This window comes from Mustelus asterias, chromosome 18 (genome assembly GCF_964213995.1).
Source record: "Mustelus asterias chromosome 18, sMusAst1.hap1.1, whole genome shotgun sequence".
In the NCBI taxonomy this organism is placed as follows: Eukaryota; Metazoa; Chordata; class Chondrichthyes; order Carcharhiniformes; family Triakidae; genus Mustelus; species Mustelus asterias.
The window spans coordinates 21,110,077-21,131,277 of NC_135818.1; the positions used below are offsets into that span (position 1 = coordinate 21,110,077).

Sequence of the window (21,201 nt, forward strand, 5' to 3'; positions counted from 1 at the left end):
CCCCAGGATGTTGATGGTGGGGGATTCAGAGATGGCACAAGTATTATTTTTGATTTGATTTGATTTATTATTGTCACATGTATTAGTATACAGTGAAAAATATTGTTTCCTGTGCACTATACAGACAAAGCATACCGCACATAGGGAAGGATAGGAGAGAGTGCAGAATACAGTATTGCAGTCATAACTAGGGTGTAGAGAAAGATCAACTTAATGCGAGGTAGGTCCATTCAAAAGTCTGATGGCAGCAGGGAAGAAGATGTTTTGAGTCAGTTGGTACGTGATCTGAGACTTTTGTATCTTTTTCCCCAACGGAAGAAAGTAGAAGAAAGTATGTCTGGGGTGCGTGGAGTCCTTGATTATACTGGTTACGAGGCAGCAAGAAGTGTAGACAGTGTCAATGGATGGGAGGTTGGTTTGAGTTATGGACTGGGCTTCATTCACGACCCTTTGTAGTTTCTTGTGATCTTTAAGCCATACCAAGCTGTGATACAACCAGAAAGAATGCTTTCTATGGTGCATCTGGAGAAGTTGGTGAGAATTATAACAGACAAGCCAAATTTCCTTAGTCTCCTGAGAAAGTAGAGGCGTTGGTGGACTTTCTTAACTATAGTGTTGGCATGGAGGGACCAGGACAGGTTGCTGGTGATCTAGACACCTAGAAACTCGAAGCTTTCGACCATTTCTACTTTGCCCCCATTGATGTAGACAGGGACATGTTCTCCACTACGCTTCCTGAAGTTGATAACTATCTCCTTTGTTTCATTGACATTGAGGGAGATTATTTTCATCGCACCAGTTCACCAGATTCTCTATCTCTTTCCTGTACTATGTCTTGTCATTGTTTGAGATCTAACCCACTACGGTGGTGTCGTCAGCAAACTTGAAAATAAAGTTGGAGGGGAATTTGGCCACACACAGTGATAGGTGCATAAAGAATATAGTAAGGGGCTGAGGACACAGCCTTGCGGAGAACCGGTGTTGAGGATGATTGTGGAGGAAGTGTTGTTGCCTGTCCTTGCTGACTGCGGTCTGTGGGTTAAGAAGTCTAGGATCCAGCTGCAGGCCATGAAGTTTGGAGATGAGTCTCATAGAAATATTGGTGGTTAAAGGCTGAGCTGTGGTCAATAAATAGGAGTCTGACATTGGTGTCTTTGTTACCTAAATGTTCCACAGTTGAGTGTCGGACCAGGGAGATGGCGTCTGCTGTGGACCTGTTGCGGTGATAGGTAAACTGTAGTGGATCCAGGCAATCTGGGAGGCAGGAATTGATTTGTGCCATGACTAACCTTTTGATGCACTTCATAATGATGGATGTCATCGGACGATAGTCATTAAGGCATGCTGCTTGGCTTTTCTTTGGTACCGGGATAATGGTCGTGTTCTTGAAGCAGGTAGAGATCTCACTTGAGAAGCTGAGTTAATTGGGCCTATACTTTCTGAAGTTTAGGAGAATGAGATAATCTCATTGAAACCTACAAGATTCTGAAGGGCCTTGACAGGGTAGACACAGAGGTTGTTTCCTCTGGTTGAAGGATTTATGATAGGGTGGCAAAGTCTCAGGAAAAGGGGCCATACATTTAAAACTGAGATGAGGAGAAACATCACTCAAAGGGTTGTGAATTTTTGGGATTCTCTATCCTAGAGGTTACAGACGCTCCACCATTTAATATAATTAAGGCTAAGGTAGACAGGTTTTGGGACTTTCAGGGAAGAGCTATGGGAAGTGGATGGGAAAGCTGAGTAGAAGCAGATCAGCCTGAATTGCATTGAGTGGTGGAGTCAGCTTGACAGGCCATATACTCTATACCTGCACCCATTTCTTATGCTCTTATGCCACTTATCAGCACAAGCCTGAATACTGACCGGGTATCACAGAACTGCTGCAAGAATGATTGCGAATAGTGTTGGTACAATGACACACCCTTGCTTGACACTTGTTTTGACAGGGAAGGTGTCTGGAGTGCAGCCATTGCATAGCACTGTTATTGCATATTGTTATGTAGGATACAAATGATATTTGCGAACTTACCTGGACACCTGCACCTTACAAAGGGTAGTCTGATTCGCCATGTCCCTATCTATAAATGCTTATAAAAGCGTGTAAAGATTGGCTCTAGTACTATCCTTCATCAATTGGCTTTCTATGGGAGATAGAGTGGGCTCCGGATACTGGAAACAGAGAGGACCCTGGATACTGGAGATGGTGAGGGCTCCAGATCCTGGAGACTGGGAGGGCTACCCAGAGTGAATTCCCCAATGAATTGCTTCTTCTATAGTAATGCAAGCGTTGTTCCCATTTAGTACAACCTACTTACGCAAAGCTGCATTTTAAGCAAGGGTTCGGCACAGACAAGAAGGGCCAAAAGGCCTGTTTCTGAGCTGTAATTTTCTATGGTTCTATGGCATCAATGCAAACAAAGTACAGAGGAAGGATGAACACTGACCATGATATGTACATATACATGTCGGCGATACCTCCACATCTGGATGGAACTGTTGTTCAGCACCAGTAACAAGTTTCACATTAAGTAGAACAAACAAACATAAATACATGTGATTAATTGTATATCTAATCATTACATAGAAAAAATATTCAGTGCTCCAGAGGCCCCTGGGACTTTTATAACACGAGAGGGAGGCTTTGAAAGCAGCAATGCATGACACTGTACCTTATCCAAACTCTTCTGAAAATCCAAATATATTTACACATGCGTTAATCTTGTCCACCCTTTCTATTATTTATTTAAAGAATTCAATAAGATTAGTCAAGCATGTCCTTCCTTCGTTGAACTTGCTGCTAATTATTCTTTATTGTGTTTTCAATTTCTAGATTTTTTTTTAAACGGGGTCGAAGATGTGGCAGGTTAGATAATTCATTAAAAAAGATCCTGAAGACAAGGTCACCTATATCTGGATCCAGGGTAGTAGAGAGTGAATACAACACCCGCAAATACCACAACAAAAAAAACAAAATACTGCAGATGCTGGAGATCTGAAAGAAGAACAGGAAGTGCTGGAAAAACTCAGCTGGTCTGGCAACACCTGTGGAGAGAGAAACTGAGTTAACGTTCCAGTAAGACTCCTCTCAGAACAGTCCCGATAAGTTCTACATCACACACATACGCTCCAAGTGATGCTGAAGCAGGGACCAAAGCATTTTTGAGGGAAGAATGGATCAGGACTTGAAGCAGAGAAGGAGGGATGGCTGTGGGGAGAGGGCCATGGGGAGAGGGCCAAGGGGAGAGGGCTGTGGGGACAGGGCTGTGGGGACAGGGCCGTGGGGAGAGGGCTGCGGGGAGAGGGCTGCGGGGAGAGGGCCGTGGGGAGAACCAGGCTAGTTTTGGATTGCTGCAGCAAACAGCTGGAACAAGACATGGTGAACCAACTTACCTTTGTGCTATAAAGTTGTAGGATTCTATGATCTACAGCATGCAGGGTTGTTGCAATATTCACAATCATGGACAAGACTACAGATACTTTCAGCACATTTAAGCTCTGATGAGGAAAGGTACACAGTTGCAGGTTTTCAGCGTCTTACCAGATTTAAAAAAATAAGAGCCTAAGGAACACGAGGAGACCATTCAGCCCCTCAGGCCTTTTTTGGCATTCACTCAAATCATGGTTGACCTCTACCTCAACTCCATTTTCCAGCCTCCAAATCACTAGGTAACCTTCTGTAACAAAAATCTATCAACTCAGTCTTGAGGTTTCCACTTGTTTCATAGCCTTTTGGGAAAGAGTTTCAGAAGTTTCAGTCACCTGCCTCCTTCTCCTCCTTCTGGTGCCATGTCTTTAGTTGGCGACCTTGGAAGTCAATTAGATTCGTCCATGATTATGCTTGGCAAAGTCCTGCTGTTGTCTTCTGCAGTATAGCTGACCAGGGAGCTCTCCCACTCTTACTGCCTGCCGTCAGGCTTACTGGAAGGATTTACAGGCTGATAATCAACCTATGCGGCCCCAGGACAGACGCACCTTCCACGCTATCAAGTCCTGAAGCCAGAACTTCCGACCCAGAGAAAGGGAGACTACCACAAGACCTCTCCTCAGTCACCTTCAATGCATTACGTTCTCACCTGGGGAAATAAATACTTACACAGCAAGTCCCGCCATTTGGAACTCGTTCTTTCACAATTTTGTTTACCCACCCAAAAGCCCTTGTACACAGGATCACTGGTCCCAAATCTTCACCTACCCCGATTTAAGCAAACTAAAAATGAGTTCTTGTAACAAGCCAGTTCTTTTTGAATGTGTGCGTCTGTGATACTGACAGCAGGAAAAACGAGGTGCTGGTTAACTTGTATGCCCACACATACAGAGAGAGATATAGAGAGAGCGAGTGTGTTGGAGAGTCAAAAGCAGCAACAGCAACTTCCACTTCAATCCTCCTGTCACCTGCACAACAACCAGCAACAGAACAACAGCAACTTTTTTAAACATTAACTTCTCTCACCCAAAGCCACCCAGAGTGGGGAGAAGACAGCACATTAAAGAGAGAGAGAGAAAGGCTTTAAAAGGGACATTGGATGGACTTGACCCCAGTATTTGGTGCTGAGATGGAAGATTGGCACTGATAGTATTGAATGGTGGAGCAGATTCGAGGGTTGCATGGCCTTCTTCAGCAATGTTGTCTGCTCTTATGCTGGTATTGGAGGATGACTGCGCCAGTGTCACTGGGAGTGAGGAAATATGGGTTGGCTCTTGGGGTGAAGATTCTCCAATCGGTACATATCCAGTGGGATGGTCTGCACCCTTGTGGGGTCCACTCCTTTCGGTGCCACATTCGAGGGAGCCTTCTCCCCTTTAACAGTTTCATCCCCTGGACTATTCTACTGTAGCGATTTACAGCTCTTCTAGTCCTACCTTCTGTCTCTTTACTTACCCCACTTGCATCCCTTTTTGCCTTGCGCAGTTATTCCTTTTGTCATTTAATCAATTCCGCCTTCCAACCTATCGCAGACTTTCCTTCTGCTCTTTCTCCCCTTTCTTTCCGTCACCACCCACCCCCCTGCGACTCTATTACCACCTTTTCTAGCCGCTGTACCTGTTAAATCTCTAACTTCTTCCAGTTCTGGTGAAAGATCATCGAGCTGAAACCTTTGCCGAAAACCCCCGACCTCATCCGCGGCTGGGACTCTCCAGTGCCGCTGCAGTGAATAGAGTTTTGGCTGAGCGCCAAATTCTCCAATCTCACTGGCAGCAGGGTGGGAACGGATGAGATCAGAGAATCCCGCCCATTAACTCTGTTTCTCTCCCCACAGAAGCCATCTGACTTGCTGAGTATTTCCAGCATTTTGTTTTTTCAAATTTCAGATTTCCAGCATTCATGGTATTTTGCTTTGATTTTATATGAAACACACGTTCCTTTCCCAAGTTTAATGATGATGACCTGAGCCAGTCAATCACAAGGCTGGGTGGATTCTCGTTGATTGAGGATTGATGAAGACAAAAGCTTTCTTTGATAGAGATGGTGTGTTTAAGATGTTTTGACCAGTAATGTGTTTTACAACTGGCCTGACAGATCAATTTGGCCTCCCGGAATAATGCCCATTGTTTTATGACTTCCTGTGATTCAGGCAGCCAAGCAACAACTCATCAGCTAATTGTGAGTGACCTGTAAACGTGGCAAAGTAGGCCCTTAAGAAAAATCCTTGTAGAAACTGCTTTTTAAAGAGGGTTAAAGGAATAAAACCCAAGTGTCCAGAAATTCTGGGACAGCGCCAATACTGTATCGTGAATTGGACTCTGTAAGAAGGGGGACTTACAAGAGACCATCATTTGAAGATTTAACACAGGTAAAAGAGGTGGCCATTCAGCCCCAGGGGTCTGTTCCATCATTCAGTTAGAACATGGGTGATTTGGTACCTTAACACAATAATCCACATTATTTACTTAACCCTTAACAACTTTGTCTTTGCACTGAAGGGAGTGCAGAAGAGATTCACCAGGATGCTGCCTGGGACGGAACACTTAAGTTATGAAGAGAGGTTGGGTAAGCTTGGGTTGTTTTCGTTGGAGCAGAGAAGACTGAGGGGTAACCTGATTGAGGTGTACAAGATCGTGAGGGACATGGACAGGGTGGATAAGGAGCAGTTTAGTTGAAGAGTCAGTCACTCGGGGACATGGGTTCAAGGTGAGGGCCACGAGGTTAAGAGGGATGAAACTTTTTTCCCCAGAGGGTGGTGACGGCCTGGAATGTGCTGTCTGTGAAGGTGGCGGAGGCGAATTGCCTCACATCCTTTAAAAAATACCTGGTTGAGTACTTGGCACGTCATAACATTTAAGGCTATGGGCCAAGTGCTGGAAGATGGGATTAGGTGGAAGTTCAGGTGTTTATCACGTGTTGGTGCAGACTCAATGGGCTGAAGGGCCTCTTGTGCACTGTATGATTCTAAAAGTCTATCAATGTCAGTTTTAAGGATTTCAATCGACCCCCACCCTCTCAAAATAAATTTTGAGGAGACAGAGTTTCAGATTTCCACCACCCTTTTGTGTGCTTCCTGACATCACCCTTCAGTAGAGGGCTGGAGGGAGGACTGAAACATCAGGAGGAACAAGAGATTCCTTAAGCATTCTAATCATACACGTTGTAAGTAAATACCAATGTTCTATGACATCTCTCAACATTTCTGTTCGAACAAATGATCTAATTATCAATAAAAGCGAGAGGTTTTACTCAGAATCGGTTCCAGATTGATATGCTGCTTTCCTCATCGACAGGGAATGTGGGGAAAACCTATGTAAATTCCAGTATTGCATCTCCATTGATGGGTCGGGTTGACTGGCCATTCAGCAGTAGGGTCAATACAGTTATGGTCATTCTTGTCCTCGGCCCACATTCATAGGAACCCTGATTTTGTCCTCCCGAACTCAGGGGCAGGAAGACTAATTGCAACGAGCTCACCACAGGCCAGGAATTGAATCTGGGACCTTTTTTTTTGACAGTTCAAATATTAGTAGGTAATTATTCAATCATCTCTTGACTGCCTTAATAATATGGAAAGATGGCTGCTGTTTGTACTGAATGGGACTCTGATTTACAGGACCAGTTCAACCAAATGAGCCCTAGAAGCAATTAGCTCTGCAAGAATGGACTTACATGTAAGGTCATGCTTCCATCACTTCAAGGCGTCCCAAAATGCTTTACAGCCAATGAAGCACTTCTGAATTGAGTCACTGACATAATGTAGGAAATTCAGCAACCAATTTGTTCCCAGCAAGCTCCCATTAACAGCAATGTGATTACAGCCAGATAATTTTTTGCTTAAGGTGTTGATTGTGTGATAAAAGTTGGCCAGGACAATATGGAGAACTCCCCGATCTTTCTTCCAATAGTGACACAGCATATGAAAAAATGGGCCTTTCACCAAATGCCTGGAAAACTAAGGTCCTCTTCTAACCAGCTCCCACAGCAAAACACCTCCCTCCATCAATTAAGATCAACATCGAGATGCAGGAAAATGTGGGCCATTTTCCATATCTTGGGAGCCTTCTCTTAGTATTAGTAGACATCGCCACCAAGGTGCCGACTAAGCCTTTCGTTGACTGAGGGAAGGAGGTTTTGAAGACCAAGCCAAGGGAAGCTGATAATACTGTCCACGTCATGGCGTGGGCAGCTAAGCAGAAGCAGGCTGTCCAATTTTTCTTAAAAGTTCTTTAAAGAGCAGGAGAAAAGTGGGGGGGGGGTTCACTGTTTGGGTGATGCCCTTTGCCGATTGCAGGGCAGCCCCCCCTAAGTTTAAACCTCCCCTTCCTTCTTACCCATCCCACAGCTTTATACCCAACCCCCCCATCCCGCCCAGACCTAGCCAAACCCTCCCTGTCCAAGACCCCAGACTTACTTGCTCTGGGGATCCATGGACCTCCTTCCACCATCTCATGCACCTCGGCAGCTGCCACTGAAACACTTTTGGCACAGCTGGGACTGATGGAGCTGCTGGCCAATCCAAATTTTTCTTTCTTGTTTTATTCATTCACGGGATGAGGGCATCACTGGCTGGGCCAGCATTTATTGCTCAGCCCTAATTGCCCTTGAGAAGGTGGTGGTGAGCTGCCTTCTTGAACTGCTGCAGTCCCTCAGGTGTAGGTACAACCAGAGTGCTATTCGGGAGGGAATTCCAGGATTTTGACCCAGCAATAGCGAAAGAATGGTGAATGACATGATGGGGAATTTCCAGGCGGTGGTGTTCCCAGGTATCTGCTGCTACTTTTCCTTCTAGATGGTAGCGGCTGTGGGCCATCAGCTCGAGGCAGTAGGACTTCCTCTTCAGTGAGGAGCAGAAAGTCTCCTGTTTAGCTGCCCTGCAGCATGTTATGGCTGTGCTGTCAGCCGCCGCCCGCCCTCCCATTTTATTCAGCCCAATGTAGCACTCCCCTTACCACTGCGCTGAGTGTCATCATAGATGATGTGCTCAAGTCTCTGGAGCAGGAGATTACTTGTGTTTTTAAATACGAGCAGCATCTTCCATCCTTTGCTCTGACTTATGACTCATCAGAAGTGAGACCACTGTTATTAAGGAGCACGTTCATGTCGCCATCTCAGCTTGTTTTGGATCGGTTTCAGAAGCCTCTGCAATCTTGGTGACAGCGAATACTTGATCAGAGTCAGGTTCAGGAAGGTACATGAGGTTCATCAGATAAACAGATTGCATTTAGACAGCACCTTTAATGTGGCAAAACCTCCCAAAATGGAAATGGTAGCCGTCAACCAACCAGGTAGCGTAGGCAAAAACAACTTGGAGTGATTTTGTAAAGGTATAGTTAGATGCTGTGGTTTCCTTGCTGCAGCGTATCTAATTGCAAACATCTTTAAAAACCTGAGCACTTAAGCAACAGTTGCATTTCCTGACTCCAGTTTCGGAAGGAAATATTTTGGTTCCTAGAGTGTGGCTGATTGTATTCCTGCACTTTGTGAGAACTTTTGGTAGCTGCCCTAGAAATTCTGATGATTTTTCAGCTCACCAACCTGACCGTATCCGGATTGGCCTTGGATACAAGACGCTGCCATTCTCTTGGGAGAGAAGTATAAATATTTGAACGTTTTCCATCTTCTGTTTTGTTCAGGAGCTTTTATAACACAGCAGACTTGCATTTTAAACGTAGAATCAAAGAATCCCTACAGTACAGAAGGAGGTCATTCGGCCCATCGAGTCTGCACCAACAACAATCCCACACAGGCCCGATTCCCATAACCCACTATTTACCCTGCTAATCCCCCTGACACTAAGGGGCAATTTTAGTATGGCCAATCAATCTAATCCGCACATCTTTGGAATGTGGGAGGAAACCGGAGCACCCGGAGGAAACCCACGCAGACACGGGGCAAACGTGCAAACTCCACACAGACAGTGACCCAAGCCAGGAATCAAACCCAGGTCCCTGGCGCTGTCAGACAGCAATGCTAACCATTGTGCTGCTGTGCCACGCAAGGTCCCAAGGTATTTCACAGTGGAAGCATAAAACAAAATAGGACACTCAACCACATAAGGAGATATTGGCCAGAATTATCTGATCTTGCCTGTGGCTGGGATTCTCCGTTCTGTTGCAGTGAATGGGCTGAGTGCCAAATTCCCCATTCTCGTGGGGCTTCTTCCCAAACGAATGGTAGCTGATTGATTCACCCGAGTGGTTTGCTGGACCAGCCAGAGGGCCATTAAGAGGTTAGTGTGGAACAGGAATCACCTATAGGCTAGACTGAGTAAGGACAGCCGGTTCCTTCTCGAAGACATTGCTAATTTTTTAAAAATGACAATCACTTTTACAGATAACGCCTTTTCACCTGCAGAATTTTAAAAAATGGGTTCAAATTCTCAGACTGTCATGGGGTGGGATCTGAACTCATGTTCTCCAGATTATTTGTCCAGTAACATGAGCACTACATTAGCACACAGTAGTGAAGCAGTTAGGTTACTGGGTCTGTAGTCCAGAGGTCTGTCCCATCCCAAATGTTTCCTTTGAGATGTCAATACGTTGGCTGTTTATTTTTAGCAGGGTCGGTTTTTATTTCAGATCTGCAGCATTTATACTTTCTCTTTCCATTTCCCTCCATGTCTCAGAGTGATTTCTTTTTGTTCCCTTGAGTTAAGTAACGTCTTGGTACAGCTCAGACTACAGTTTGCATTCTTTAGCAGATTAGAGTGCAATTTGCTCCTTGCCTGGGATCTTTCCCCCGGAGCACTTTGGTATAAAATTACATCGATTATAACTCATTTCCCGTGGCACTGCTCTCAGACAAAAAAGTTAAAACAAAACACTTTGCAGTACATTATATTGTCTGCAAATCAGAAAAGGCCGCAAGTATGAAATTACATCTAGTAAATCCACTTACCAGCAATGTGGGCTCATTACAAAGCTCCACTGCACAAACACAGAGATCACAGGCAGACAGCACCTCTGTAATTGCAGTAAATAACTAAAGAGCACTCCCCAGCCACTTTCTATTTTCTAAAATCTCCCTTCGCCCAGAAAGCACTAGCACCCACACCTCTGAATCAGGGGGTTGTGGGGTCAAGTCCCATTCCAGAGACTTGACAGAATCTAAGATAGCAATCCAGTGTCGTACAGAAGGAACAAGGCGCTGTCCTTCAGCTGAGATGTTAAACTCAAGTCTGAGTCTCGCAGGTGGAGAGAAAAGATTCCATTGTGCTATTTTAGAGAAGAACAAAGAAGGAACAAAGAACCAAGGAAAGTACAGCAGAGAAACAGGCCCTTCAGCCCTCCAAGCCTGCGCCAATCATGATGCCTGCCTAAACTAAAACCGTATGCACTTACGTATCCTTCCATTCCTATCCTATTCGTGTATTTGACTAGATGCCCCTTAAATGCCGCTATCGTACCTGCTCCACCACCTTCCCGGACAGCGCGTTGCAGACATTCACCACTCTGTGTGTGTAAAAAACTAGCCTCACACATCTCCTCTAAACTTTTCCCCCTGCACCTTTAACCTATGTCCCCTAGTACTTGACTTTTCTACCCTAGAAAGAGCATCTGACTATCCACTCTGTCCATGCCACTCATAATCTTGTAAACCTCTATCACCCCTCAACCTCCGTCGTTCCAGTGAGAACAAACCGAGATTCTCCAACCTAAAAATAAAGTAAATAAAGTTTATTTATTAGTCACAAGTAGGCTTATATTCACACTGCGATGAAGTTACTGTGAAAATCCCCTCTCCTCATAGCTAATATCCTCCAGACCAGTTAACATCCTGGTAAACCTCTTTTGTACCTTAAAAAAAGAGCAGGGGAATTCTCCTCATTGTGAATATCTAACCCTCGATCAACATCACTAAAAACAGATGATCTGGTCATCATCCCACTGCTATTTCTGTGCAAGAAGGATCAGCTGCAATTTTCCCAGCATCACAACCTGCCAGCGCGCATCGTCCCCCGAGAGCTAAAAAATGGCAACTTAGGTTATACTGGTGGATGCCTGGTGCAGTGTACTCCAGTCAGATAGGAGGAAGTTTACCATTGAGCAGTGTGTGTAGCTGTGTGCAATATGCACTCTTCCTCTTCAAGCCTCAATCAGCATACTTTACTCAGCTTAGTTGAAGATTAATCAATCTTAGCATTTGGAGGTCAGCCTGGCTTTCTTTTTACAATAAAAATTAGAAACTAATTTTTTTTTAGGTCAATGAGAGGTGCATTGGTCTATGATTAATTAAATCGCATATTGCTCTCTCAATTAAACAATGTGTAGCAGCTCTGTTGCACACTGGAGAGAGTTGATTGTTGAGAAGTTGGCTCCGGAGTTGAGAGGGTTGGCTTATGAGGAGAGACTGAGTAGACTGGGTCTATACTCATTGGAATTCAGAAGAATAAGGGGGGGATCTTATAGAAACATATAAAATTATGAAGGGAAAAGATAAGATAGAAACAGGGAGGTTGTATCCACTGGCAGGTGAAACTGGAACTAGGGGGCATGGCCTCAAAATAAGAGGGAGCAGATTTAGGACTGAGTTGAGGAGGAACTTCTTCACACAAAGAGTTGTGAATCTGTGGAATTCCCTGCCCAGTGAAGCACTTGAGGCTACCTTATTGAATGTTTTTAAGGCAAGGATAGATTCATTTTTGATCAGTAAAGGAATTAAAGATTATGGTGAGAGGGGAGAGACACAAAAGGGTCCAGAGGGGCATTTTTTTTCACTCAGAGGGTAAGTGGAGCTGAGTCCATGAAAAGATCAGCCGTGATCTTATTGAATGGAGGAGTCAGATAGCCTACTCCTGCTCTTAGTTCTTATGTTCTTATGAGTGCTTCACTTTGTAAATAGTGATCTTATCTCTCAGAAACCAATTTACCTGAAACCCTGTGGTGTGAGTGCAATGAACGCCATTATTTTAGATGATGTGGAGAAAGCTACTGTAAATTCCAGTTGAACTGTGACAATCTCAAGCTTGGGTCATTGGCAAGGATGCAATCAATGTTAGAGTTACAACAAGTGGGACGCTTGGCCCATGTGTTTCGCACAAACACTGCTGCTGTTTTCCGGGGTTATCTTCGCTTTAACAATGTGGGCAAGTCCTCTGTGCAGCAAGCACCTTCACCTGGGATCTTTTCCCATTTAGAGGCAAGGAATTTCGGCGTAATGTCACCACAAATCCCTGCCGGAATAGAGGTGACTGGGTTATCCCAGCAACTCTTGCTAATCATGTCTGGAGACTGCACTGCTGCAAGTGACCAGAATTGATTTTATGTACATGATTTATTTAACTATCATTCACTCACTGAACTGCGTATTACTGGAGAAGTCCCCTTGCTTTTGTTTGAAAATGTTACTGTAGCTCCGGTCATACATACTGTTCACAGTTCATAGGGACTCTTTTTGTAGAGATTCTGTTTGCTGTACATCTTACCACAAGAACTGGATGGCCTTCAACTTACTGAATGGCATCAATAAACATTCTGATCTGAGATACCATTCTGCCCGAAGATCACACTATTAGCTGCAGGTTTGTGAAGCTGAATAACTCAAGAAAGGTTCTGTGACCTCATGTGGCCCAACATTTACAAGACAATACCTGTAGATCATCAAGCTTCAGTATAAACATTAGTGACATACTGCTGCAGAGTCCAGCTTGAGTGAAAAATTGTACCAGTAGTGTGCACAACGGATCAAATGACAGCAATGAAGTCCACCATGGATCTAGCAACATCTCCGAGGACATATGCAATGGTGGCCACTATAATCAAGACCCTAGACTCATAGCACGGTTACAGCACAGGAGGAGCCCATCAGCTGTCTTGTTTGTGCTGGCCCTCTGCAAGAGCAACTCAGTTAGTCCCACTTCCTTCCCCATAGAACTGGAAATTTGCACTCTTCAGATAATTACCCAATTCCCTTTTGAAAGCCATGACTGAAACTTTCTCCAACCCAAACTCGGGCAGTGTAATCTGGATTAATCTGTAACCCTAACCGCTCGCTGTATAAAAAAGCTCTATCTCATGTCCCCATTGATCCTTTTGCCAATCACCTTACATCAGTCTCCTTAAGTTCCCAATCCTTCCACCAATGGGAAGAGTTTCTCCCTATCTACCCTGTTTAGACCCACCATGATTTAAACACCTCTATGAAAATTCCTCTCAACATTCCCTTCTCCAATGAGAACATCCTCAGCTTCTTCAATCTATCCACATAACTGAAGTCCCTCATCCCTGGAACTATTCTCCTGAATCTTTTCTGCACTCTCTCTAAAGGCTTCAAATCCTCACAAAAGTTTGGTGCCCAGAAATTGAGGCCAAATCAATGTTTTTAAATAGATTCATCATAACACCCTCGCCTTTGTATTCTAAGCTTCTATTTGAGGAAGTGATGAAAAAAGGTACACCACCTTTATAAATCTACCCTGCAACTCCAACAAATTGTGAACATATAGACTCAGATCTCCCTGTTCCTACACTCCCTTTTGAACTGCACTCTTTATTTTATATTATCTCTCTTTGTTTTTCCCACCAAAAGCAATCGCTGCACACTTCTCTGCATTAAATGCCAGGTCTGCCCATTCTACCAGTCTGTCCTGTAGACTTTCACTATCCTCCCTTCAGTTCACAATACATCCTTGTGCCATCGACAAATGTTTAAATTGTCCCCTGTACACACATTAATCAAGTATACCTTCTCCAAGTCCAGAAACAACCTTTTCGCCGCTACTCTCTGCTTCCTGCCACTCAGCTAACTTCATATCCATGCATCCACTCTTACTATTGTTCCACTGGCTTCAACGTAGTGTTCTTGGGCTTTGAAAAGGTGTTTGATGAAGTGTATTATCACTTGTATTATCCTCATCAACCTTCTCTGCTGCCTCATCAAAAAACTCAATCGGGTTAGTTAAACATGATGTGCCTGGTTTTCCTTCATTGATGCACACTTGTTCAAGTGACTGTTAATTTTGGCTTGGATTATTGTTTCTAAAAGCTTTCCCGTCATTGAGTTTAAATTGATTGGCCTGTAATTGCAGGGCTTATTCTTCTAGCCTTTGTTGTACAAGGGTGTAAAATCTGTAATTCTCCAGTTCTCTGGCACCATCTCTGAATCTGAGGAGGATTGTAAGATTGTGTGTCTGCCCTTTCTTCCATCAGTATCCTTGGATGCATCCCATCTGGTTTTCATGACCTATCATCATGATGATGCCTTCAAGTACCTTCTCTTCATCAATATTTAGCCCATCCCATGTTTCAACTGCCTGTTCCTTCACTCTGAGTGTTTTCTCCCTTGGTAAAGATTGATGCAAAGTGTTAATTTAGTATCTCAGCCATGCCCCCCTGCCTCCATGAAGTTCCCTTATTTGTTCCTTAATGGACCTCACCCCTCGGTTTCCTACTCTTTACTTTTTAATCTCTAAAGAAGACCAATGGAGTTTGTTTTACGTTAGCTGTCAGCCTCTTCTAAAAGTCTCTTTGCTCCTCATTTCTTTTTCTTTTATTCATTCATGGGACATGGGGGTCACTGGCTGTGCCAGCATTTATTACCCATCCCTAATTGTCCTTGGAGGGCAGTTGAGAGTCAACCACATTGCTGTGGCTCTGGAGTCACATGTAGGCCAGACCAGGTAAGGATGGCAAATTTCCTTCCCTGAAGGACATGAGTGAACCAGATGGGTTTTCCCGACAATGGTTTCATGGCCATCAGTAGATTCTTAATTCCACCTATTTTTTATTGAATTCAAATTCCACCAGCTGCCGTGGCGGGATTCGAATCAGGGTCCCCAGAACATTAGCTGAGTTTCTGGATTAAGTGTCTAGCGATAATACCACTAGGCCATCACCTCCCCTAATTTATTTTTTACACTCCCCGCGCCCCCCCCCCCCAAAACTTTTTATATTCAGACTGGGTTCTCACTTGTATTATCAAGTTGATATTTGTCGTACACACTCTCTTTCTGCTTTATCTTACTCTTTATCTATGACTTTACTTGTCCTACTTTCCCCCCCCTCACGTGGGTGTACCTTGATTCGACCCAAACCACTTCCTCTTGGCCGCCGATTGTTTCATTACAGTTTTCCTGCCAAAATCGGATTGTAATTTACTTGGGACAGATCCGATCTCACCCCACTGATGTTGGCCCTCCTCCTACTTTGGATTGCTCCTTGCCCTTTTCCATAGATCCCTAAATGTTCCCCACCGGATACTTGATCTGCTTGACACACCTCTAAGCAGAGGATAACACGGGGAAACACCCCTGCTCTTTTTCAAATAGTGCCACTAGCTCCTTTACATCTATGAGAGGCCAGGTGGAGTCTTGCTTTAAAGTCCCATCTGAAAGATGGCACCTAAGAACATAAGAAATAGGAGCAGGAGTAGGCCATCTAGCCCCTTGAGCCTGCCCCGCCATTCAATAAGATCATGGCTGATCTGATAATGGTTTAGTTCCACTTACCCGCCTGATCCCCGTAACCCTTAATTCCCTTATTGATCAGAAATCTATCTACCTGTGACTCAAACACATTTAACGAGGTAGCCTCCACTGCTTCAATGGGCAGAGAATTCCAGAGATTCACTACCCTCTGAGAGAAGAAGTTCCTCCTCAACTCTGTCCTCAACTGACTCCCCCTTATTTTGAGGCTGTGTCCTCTAGTTCTTGTTTCCTTTCTAAGTGGAAAGAATCTCTCTGCCTCAACCCTGTCTAGCCCCTTCATTATCTTACATGTCTCTATAAGATCTCCCCTCAGTCTTCTAAACTCCAACGAGTACAGGCCCAATCTACTCAATCTCTCCTCATAAGCTAACCCCCTCATCTCCGGTATCAACCTGGTGAACCTTCTCTGTATTCTCTCCAAGGCCAATATATCCTTCCGCAAATAAGGGGACCAAAATTGCACACAGTACTCCAGTTGCGGCCTCACCAGTACCTTGTACAATTGCAGCAAGACCTCCCTGCTTTTATACTCCATCCCCTTTGCGATAAAGGCCAACATTCCATTTGCCTTCTTGATTACCTGCTGCACCTGCAAACTGAGTTTTTGTGATTCATGCACAAGGACCCCCAGGTCCCTCTGCACAGTAGCATGTTGTAATTTTTCACCATTTAAATAATAGTCCATTTTACTATTATTCCTTCCAAAGCGGATAACCTCACACTTGTCAACGTTATACTCCATCTGCCAGATCCTCGCCCACTCATTTAGCCTATCCAAATCTCTCTGCAGACTTTCCGCATCCTCCACACAATTCGCTTTCCCACTCATCTTTGTGTCATCCGCAAACTTTGTTACCCTACACTCGGTCCCCTCCTCCAGATCATCTATGTATATGGTAAACAGTTGAGGCCCCAGCACCGATCCCTGTGGCACACCACTAGTCACCAACTGCCAACCGGAAAAGCACCCATTTATTCCAACTCTCTGCTTCCTGTTAGATAGCCAATCCTCAATCCACGCTAACACTTTACCCCCAACTCCGTGTACCTTAATCTTCTGCAGCAACCTTTTGTGAGGCACCTTATCGAACGCCTTCTGGAAATCCAAAAACACCGCATCCACCGGTTCCCCTCTGTCAACCGCACTCGTTACATCTTCATAAAAATCCAGTAAATTCGTCAAACACGACTTTCCCTTCATGAATCCATGCTGCGTCTGCTTGATCGAACCATTTTTTTCCAGGTGTCCTGCTCTTTCTTCTTTAATGATGGATTCCAGCAATTTCCCAACTACGGACGTTAAGCTAACCGGCCTGTAGTTACCCGCCTTTTGTCTACCTCCTTTTTTAAACAGTGGCGTCACATTAGCCGTTTTCCAATCAGCCGGCACTTCCCCAGAGTCCAGCGAATTTTGATAAATTACAACCAACGCATCTGCTATTACTTCTGCCACTTCTTTCAGTACCCTGGGATGCATTCCATCCGGGCCCGGGGACTTGTCTACCTTCAGTCCCATTAGCCTACCAAGCACTACCTCTTTAGTAATAGTAATCGTTTTAAGGACCTCACCCCCTACAGTCCCACGACCGTCAATTTTCGGTAAGCTATTTGTGTCCTCTACCGTGAAGACCGACACAAAAAACTTGTTTAAGGCCTCGGACATTTCCTCGTTTCCTATTATTAAATCCCCCTTCTCGTCTTCTAAGGGTCCAACACTTACTTTAGCTACTCTTTTCCTTTTTATATATTTGTAAAAACTTTTACTATCAGTTTTTATATTTTGTGCTAGTTTAGTTTCATAATCTATCTTTCCTTTCTTTATCGCTTTCTTAGTAGTTCTTTGTTGCTTTTTAAAACTTTCCCAATCTTCTAATTCCCCATTAGTTTTGGTCACTCTGTGCACATCGGTTTTAAATTTAATACTCTCCTTTATTTCCTTAGTTATCCATGGCTGGTTATCCCTTTTCTTACATTCCTTCTTTATCACAGGAATATATTTTTGCTGAGTACTGAGAAAAATCTCCTTAAAAATCCGCCACTGTTGCTCAGCTGTCCTACCAACTAGCCTGCGCTCCCAGTCTACATTAGCCAATTCTGCCCTCATCCTATTGTACTCCCCTCCGTTCAGTTTAGCACTCCAACAGTTTAGCACTCCCTCACTGTTGGGAGTGTCAATTTAATTTAAAACCTCAAGTGTTCAGAGTAGAACTTGAACCTTCTGACTGAGAGACTTTTTCCTAATTGCCATTTCATCATTAGAGTTTTAATTCCAGATTTTTACTTACTGAATTCAAATTTCACCATCTGCTGTGGTGGGATTCGAACCCTGGTCCCCAGAGCATTACCCTGGTCTTTGGATTTCTAGTGATAATACCACTATGCCACCGCCTCTCACTTAAGTGCTATACACTGTGCCATAGCTGATACATGGCAAATAAATGGTCATTATAAACACTGGAAGTAAATGTATTAAAGGGTATTTGGAAATGGGAAATTACCACTTCCAATTTCTCTGAATTCAAGTCACTTAATTCAAATGGCCAAATAATTCAATTACATTTTTCTGCTGAGAGCAACTGAAATACCAAAAGCAAAATGGAAGAAAAGATGTGCATTTCTGTAGCATCTTTCATGACCTCATGAAATCTCAAAGCACTTTAGAGGCAAAGAGAAAACCACAACTGAAATCCAGTCACTGGAGTAGTGTAGTGAACACAGCAGTGAATTTGCGCAGAGCAAGATCCCACAAAAGCAATGTGATAATGACCCCAGTTAATCTGTTTCATAATGCTGATGAAGAATAAATATTGGCCAAGACAGCAGAGAGAATTCCGTTGCTGTTTGGAATATTTTCATGTCTCGGTTTTTAACTGAGGGGGCAGAAAGGGCCTTGGGTTAACATCCCATTTGAAAGATGGCACTTCCCGCAGTGCAGCACTCGCTCAATAATCCCCTCGAGAGATTCTACGATTGTGTGCTCAAAGTCTGGAGTTGAGCTTGAACCCATGATCTTTTGACTCAGAGGTAAGTTTTGATCAATGTAGTTTTGATACTGGAGCTAGCACATGTATGATTCGCCAAGTCCCCTCTTTATAACCTGAAATGTATAAGACTGCCAGCCTGAGATCATGCACGTACAGATCGTTATTGTAGGATGTAATGCCTTTAAGGGCAGAAGCTGTCTTTCTGGGTTTGTGACATTATTTACACCTGATTAATGTCTTTGTGAGTTGCAAAATTGGTGGATAAACAGGAACTCAGTCTGATTGAGAAGTAGCACACCCTTACAGCTTATCTCGATCTGCACCCGAGTGCTTTTCTCCGCTCCGATTCCTGACAGCTCTCTGTGCTGTGCCCACCTATCTCCCCCTGTGGTTGAGTTCTTGAAGCTTGTGGCGACCCACAATGACAACAGGCTTTGCTTCCTCCACCCTCACCCTGGTTCTCAGCTGCTGCGAAGCTCACCTGTCTGCTGTGGTAGTCCAGATACTGCATGATAAGCCTGGTGTTGACACTATGGCTCCATGTGTTCCCCAGGGCTGCTGTCGCATAGCCTGTTTCCCCATCAGGGCTTACCGCACAATCTGCAAAGGCAAAACACAGAAAGCAATTCAACAGAAGCCAGTCAAGCTTGGGTATTTGAACAACCCATTTCTTCATTTATTTTGTGTAAAGGAGCAAGGCAATGAGACATTTTTCAAATCAGACATTTAGGCCGGAATTTTACCGGCACCCTCGCCCCGATTCCGGGGGTGGGCGAGGCTCGGAGAACAGCACTCTCTGTTGGCCTCAAGCGGGATCATACGAACCTCGGGCAGGCATGCCGGTAAAATTCTGCCCTTAGTGTCAACAAGAAGCACTTCATAAGCACTTCATGAGTTCTTGAAGCTTGTGGCGACCCACAATGACAACAGGCTTTGCTTCCTCCGGGGTCCCTTCCCACCTGATTAAATGTCCTCCCCACCACCAAACTTGCCATGTAGGAGGGCATGACATTCCATTTTGGTCTCCATGTTTGGGAAGGATATAATCGCATTGCAGTTAGTACCGCAAAGGCTCTTAGATTGGTCCCAGGAAAAGGGAGTTATCTTATGATGGGAAGCTGAGTAAATTGGGCCCATATTCTCTGGAGTTTGGAAGAATGAGAGTTGAAAGTTACAAGATTCTGAAGAGCTTGACAGGGTAGACATGACATGGCAGGCTGTTACCCCTGGCTGGGGAATCTGAACATAGGAGCACAGTCTCAGGATAAGAGGTCAATCACTTCGGACTGAGGGGAGAAATTACTTCACTTAGTTGTGAATCTTTTGAATTCTCGAGCCCAGAGGATTGTGGATGCTCCATTGTTGAATATTTTTAAGTCTGAGACAGAAGATCTTTGGTCTCTCAGAGAATCAAGGAATATGGGGAGCAGACAGGGACGCGAGTTGAATCAATCACAATTGTATTGAACGGCAGAACAGGCTCAACACAAGTGTGGCTACTTCTGTCCCAATTTATCATGTTCTTATGTTAATATCAGGACCCTAGTCTCTAAGCTACTTGTTAAGAAGTCCCCTGTCATAGACTGAGAGGTCAGAGGACTTGGTCAACACCAAGATGTTAGAAATCTTCTGAAAAGCCAGATATTTGGCCATTTCTCAGAATCTCTACGAAACCGCTGCCTGACCCCTGAATAACCTCTTGCTGTTAATGAATGTCTGTCCCACCCAGTTCGAGCTGTCTGGTGAAATCCTTTTAAAACACACATTATGATCCTGAGTGGTGATAAACTCCCACACAGAGAGTCATAGAGGTCTACAGCACGGGTAAAGGCCCTTTGGTCCATCGAGTCTCCGCTGGTCAAAGACAAACCACCCAACCATTCTAATCCCATTTTCCAGCACTTGCTCCATAGTCTTGTAAGCCTTGACATTGTAAGTGCACATCTAAATACTTCTTAAATGTTATGAGGGTCTCTGCCTCCACCACCCTTTCAGGCATTGAGTTCCCGGCTCCCACCACACTCTGGGTGAAAATGTTTTTCCTCACATCCCCTCTAAACCTCCTGCCCCTTACCTTAAACCTATGCCCCTTAGTCATTGATTCCTCCACCAAGGGGAAAAGTTTCTTCCTGTCTACTCTCATGTGTTACTCTCTGGCCACCACAGCTGAGTGGCAAGAACTGTGACGTTCCACGATTGCTACCTGGGTGAGCCTCCGAGAAGACGGCCAGCGGCCATGTGCGGCTGACCTGTGTCAGCGTTATTGGAAGGGGTGACAACTCCTTTCCGCTCAATGCGGAGAAAACTTGTATCAAACACTCCCACACACGGATACAAGCACTGCCATGGTCATTCTGCTCGGC

The 21,201-nt window shown here is 44.5% G+C and overlaps 1 protein-coding gene across 2 annotated transcripts in view; it reads right to left on the minus strand.

The window, feature by feature from the left end:
• rad51b (RAD51 paralog B) overlaps window positions 1-21,201 on the minus strand; it is a 544,759-nt gene that overhangs the window by 190,086 nt on the left and 333,472 nt on the right. For both annotated transcript variants that reach the window (XM_078233499.1, XM_078233500.1), the window contains exon 9: window positions 19,320-19,438. In XM_078233499.1, the coding sequence (XP_078089625.1) occupies window positions 19,320-19,438 (119 nt within the window). The remainder of the gene's footprint in view (window positions 1-19,319; window positions 19,439-21,201) is intronic.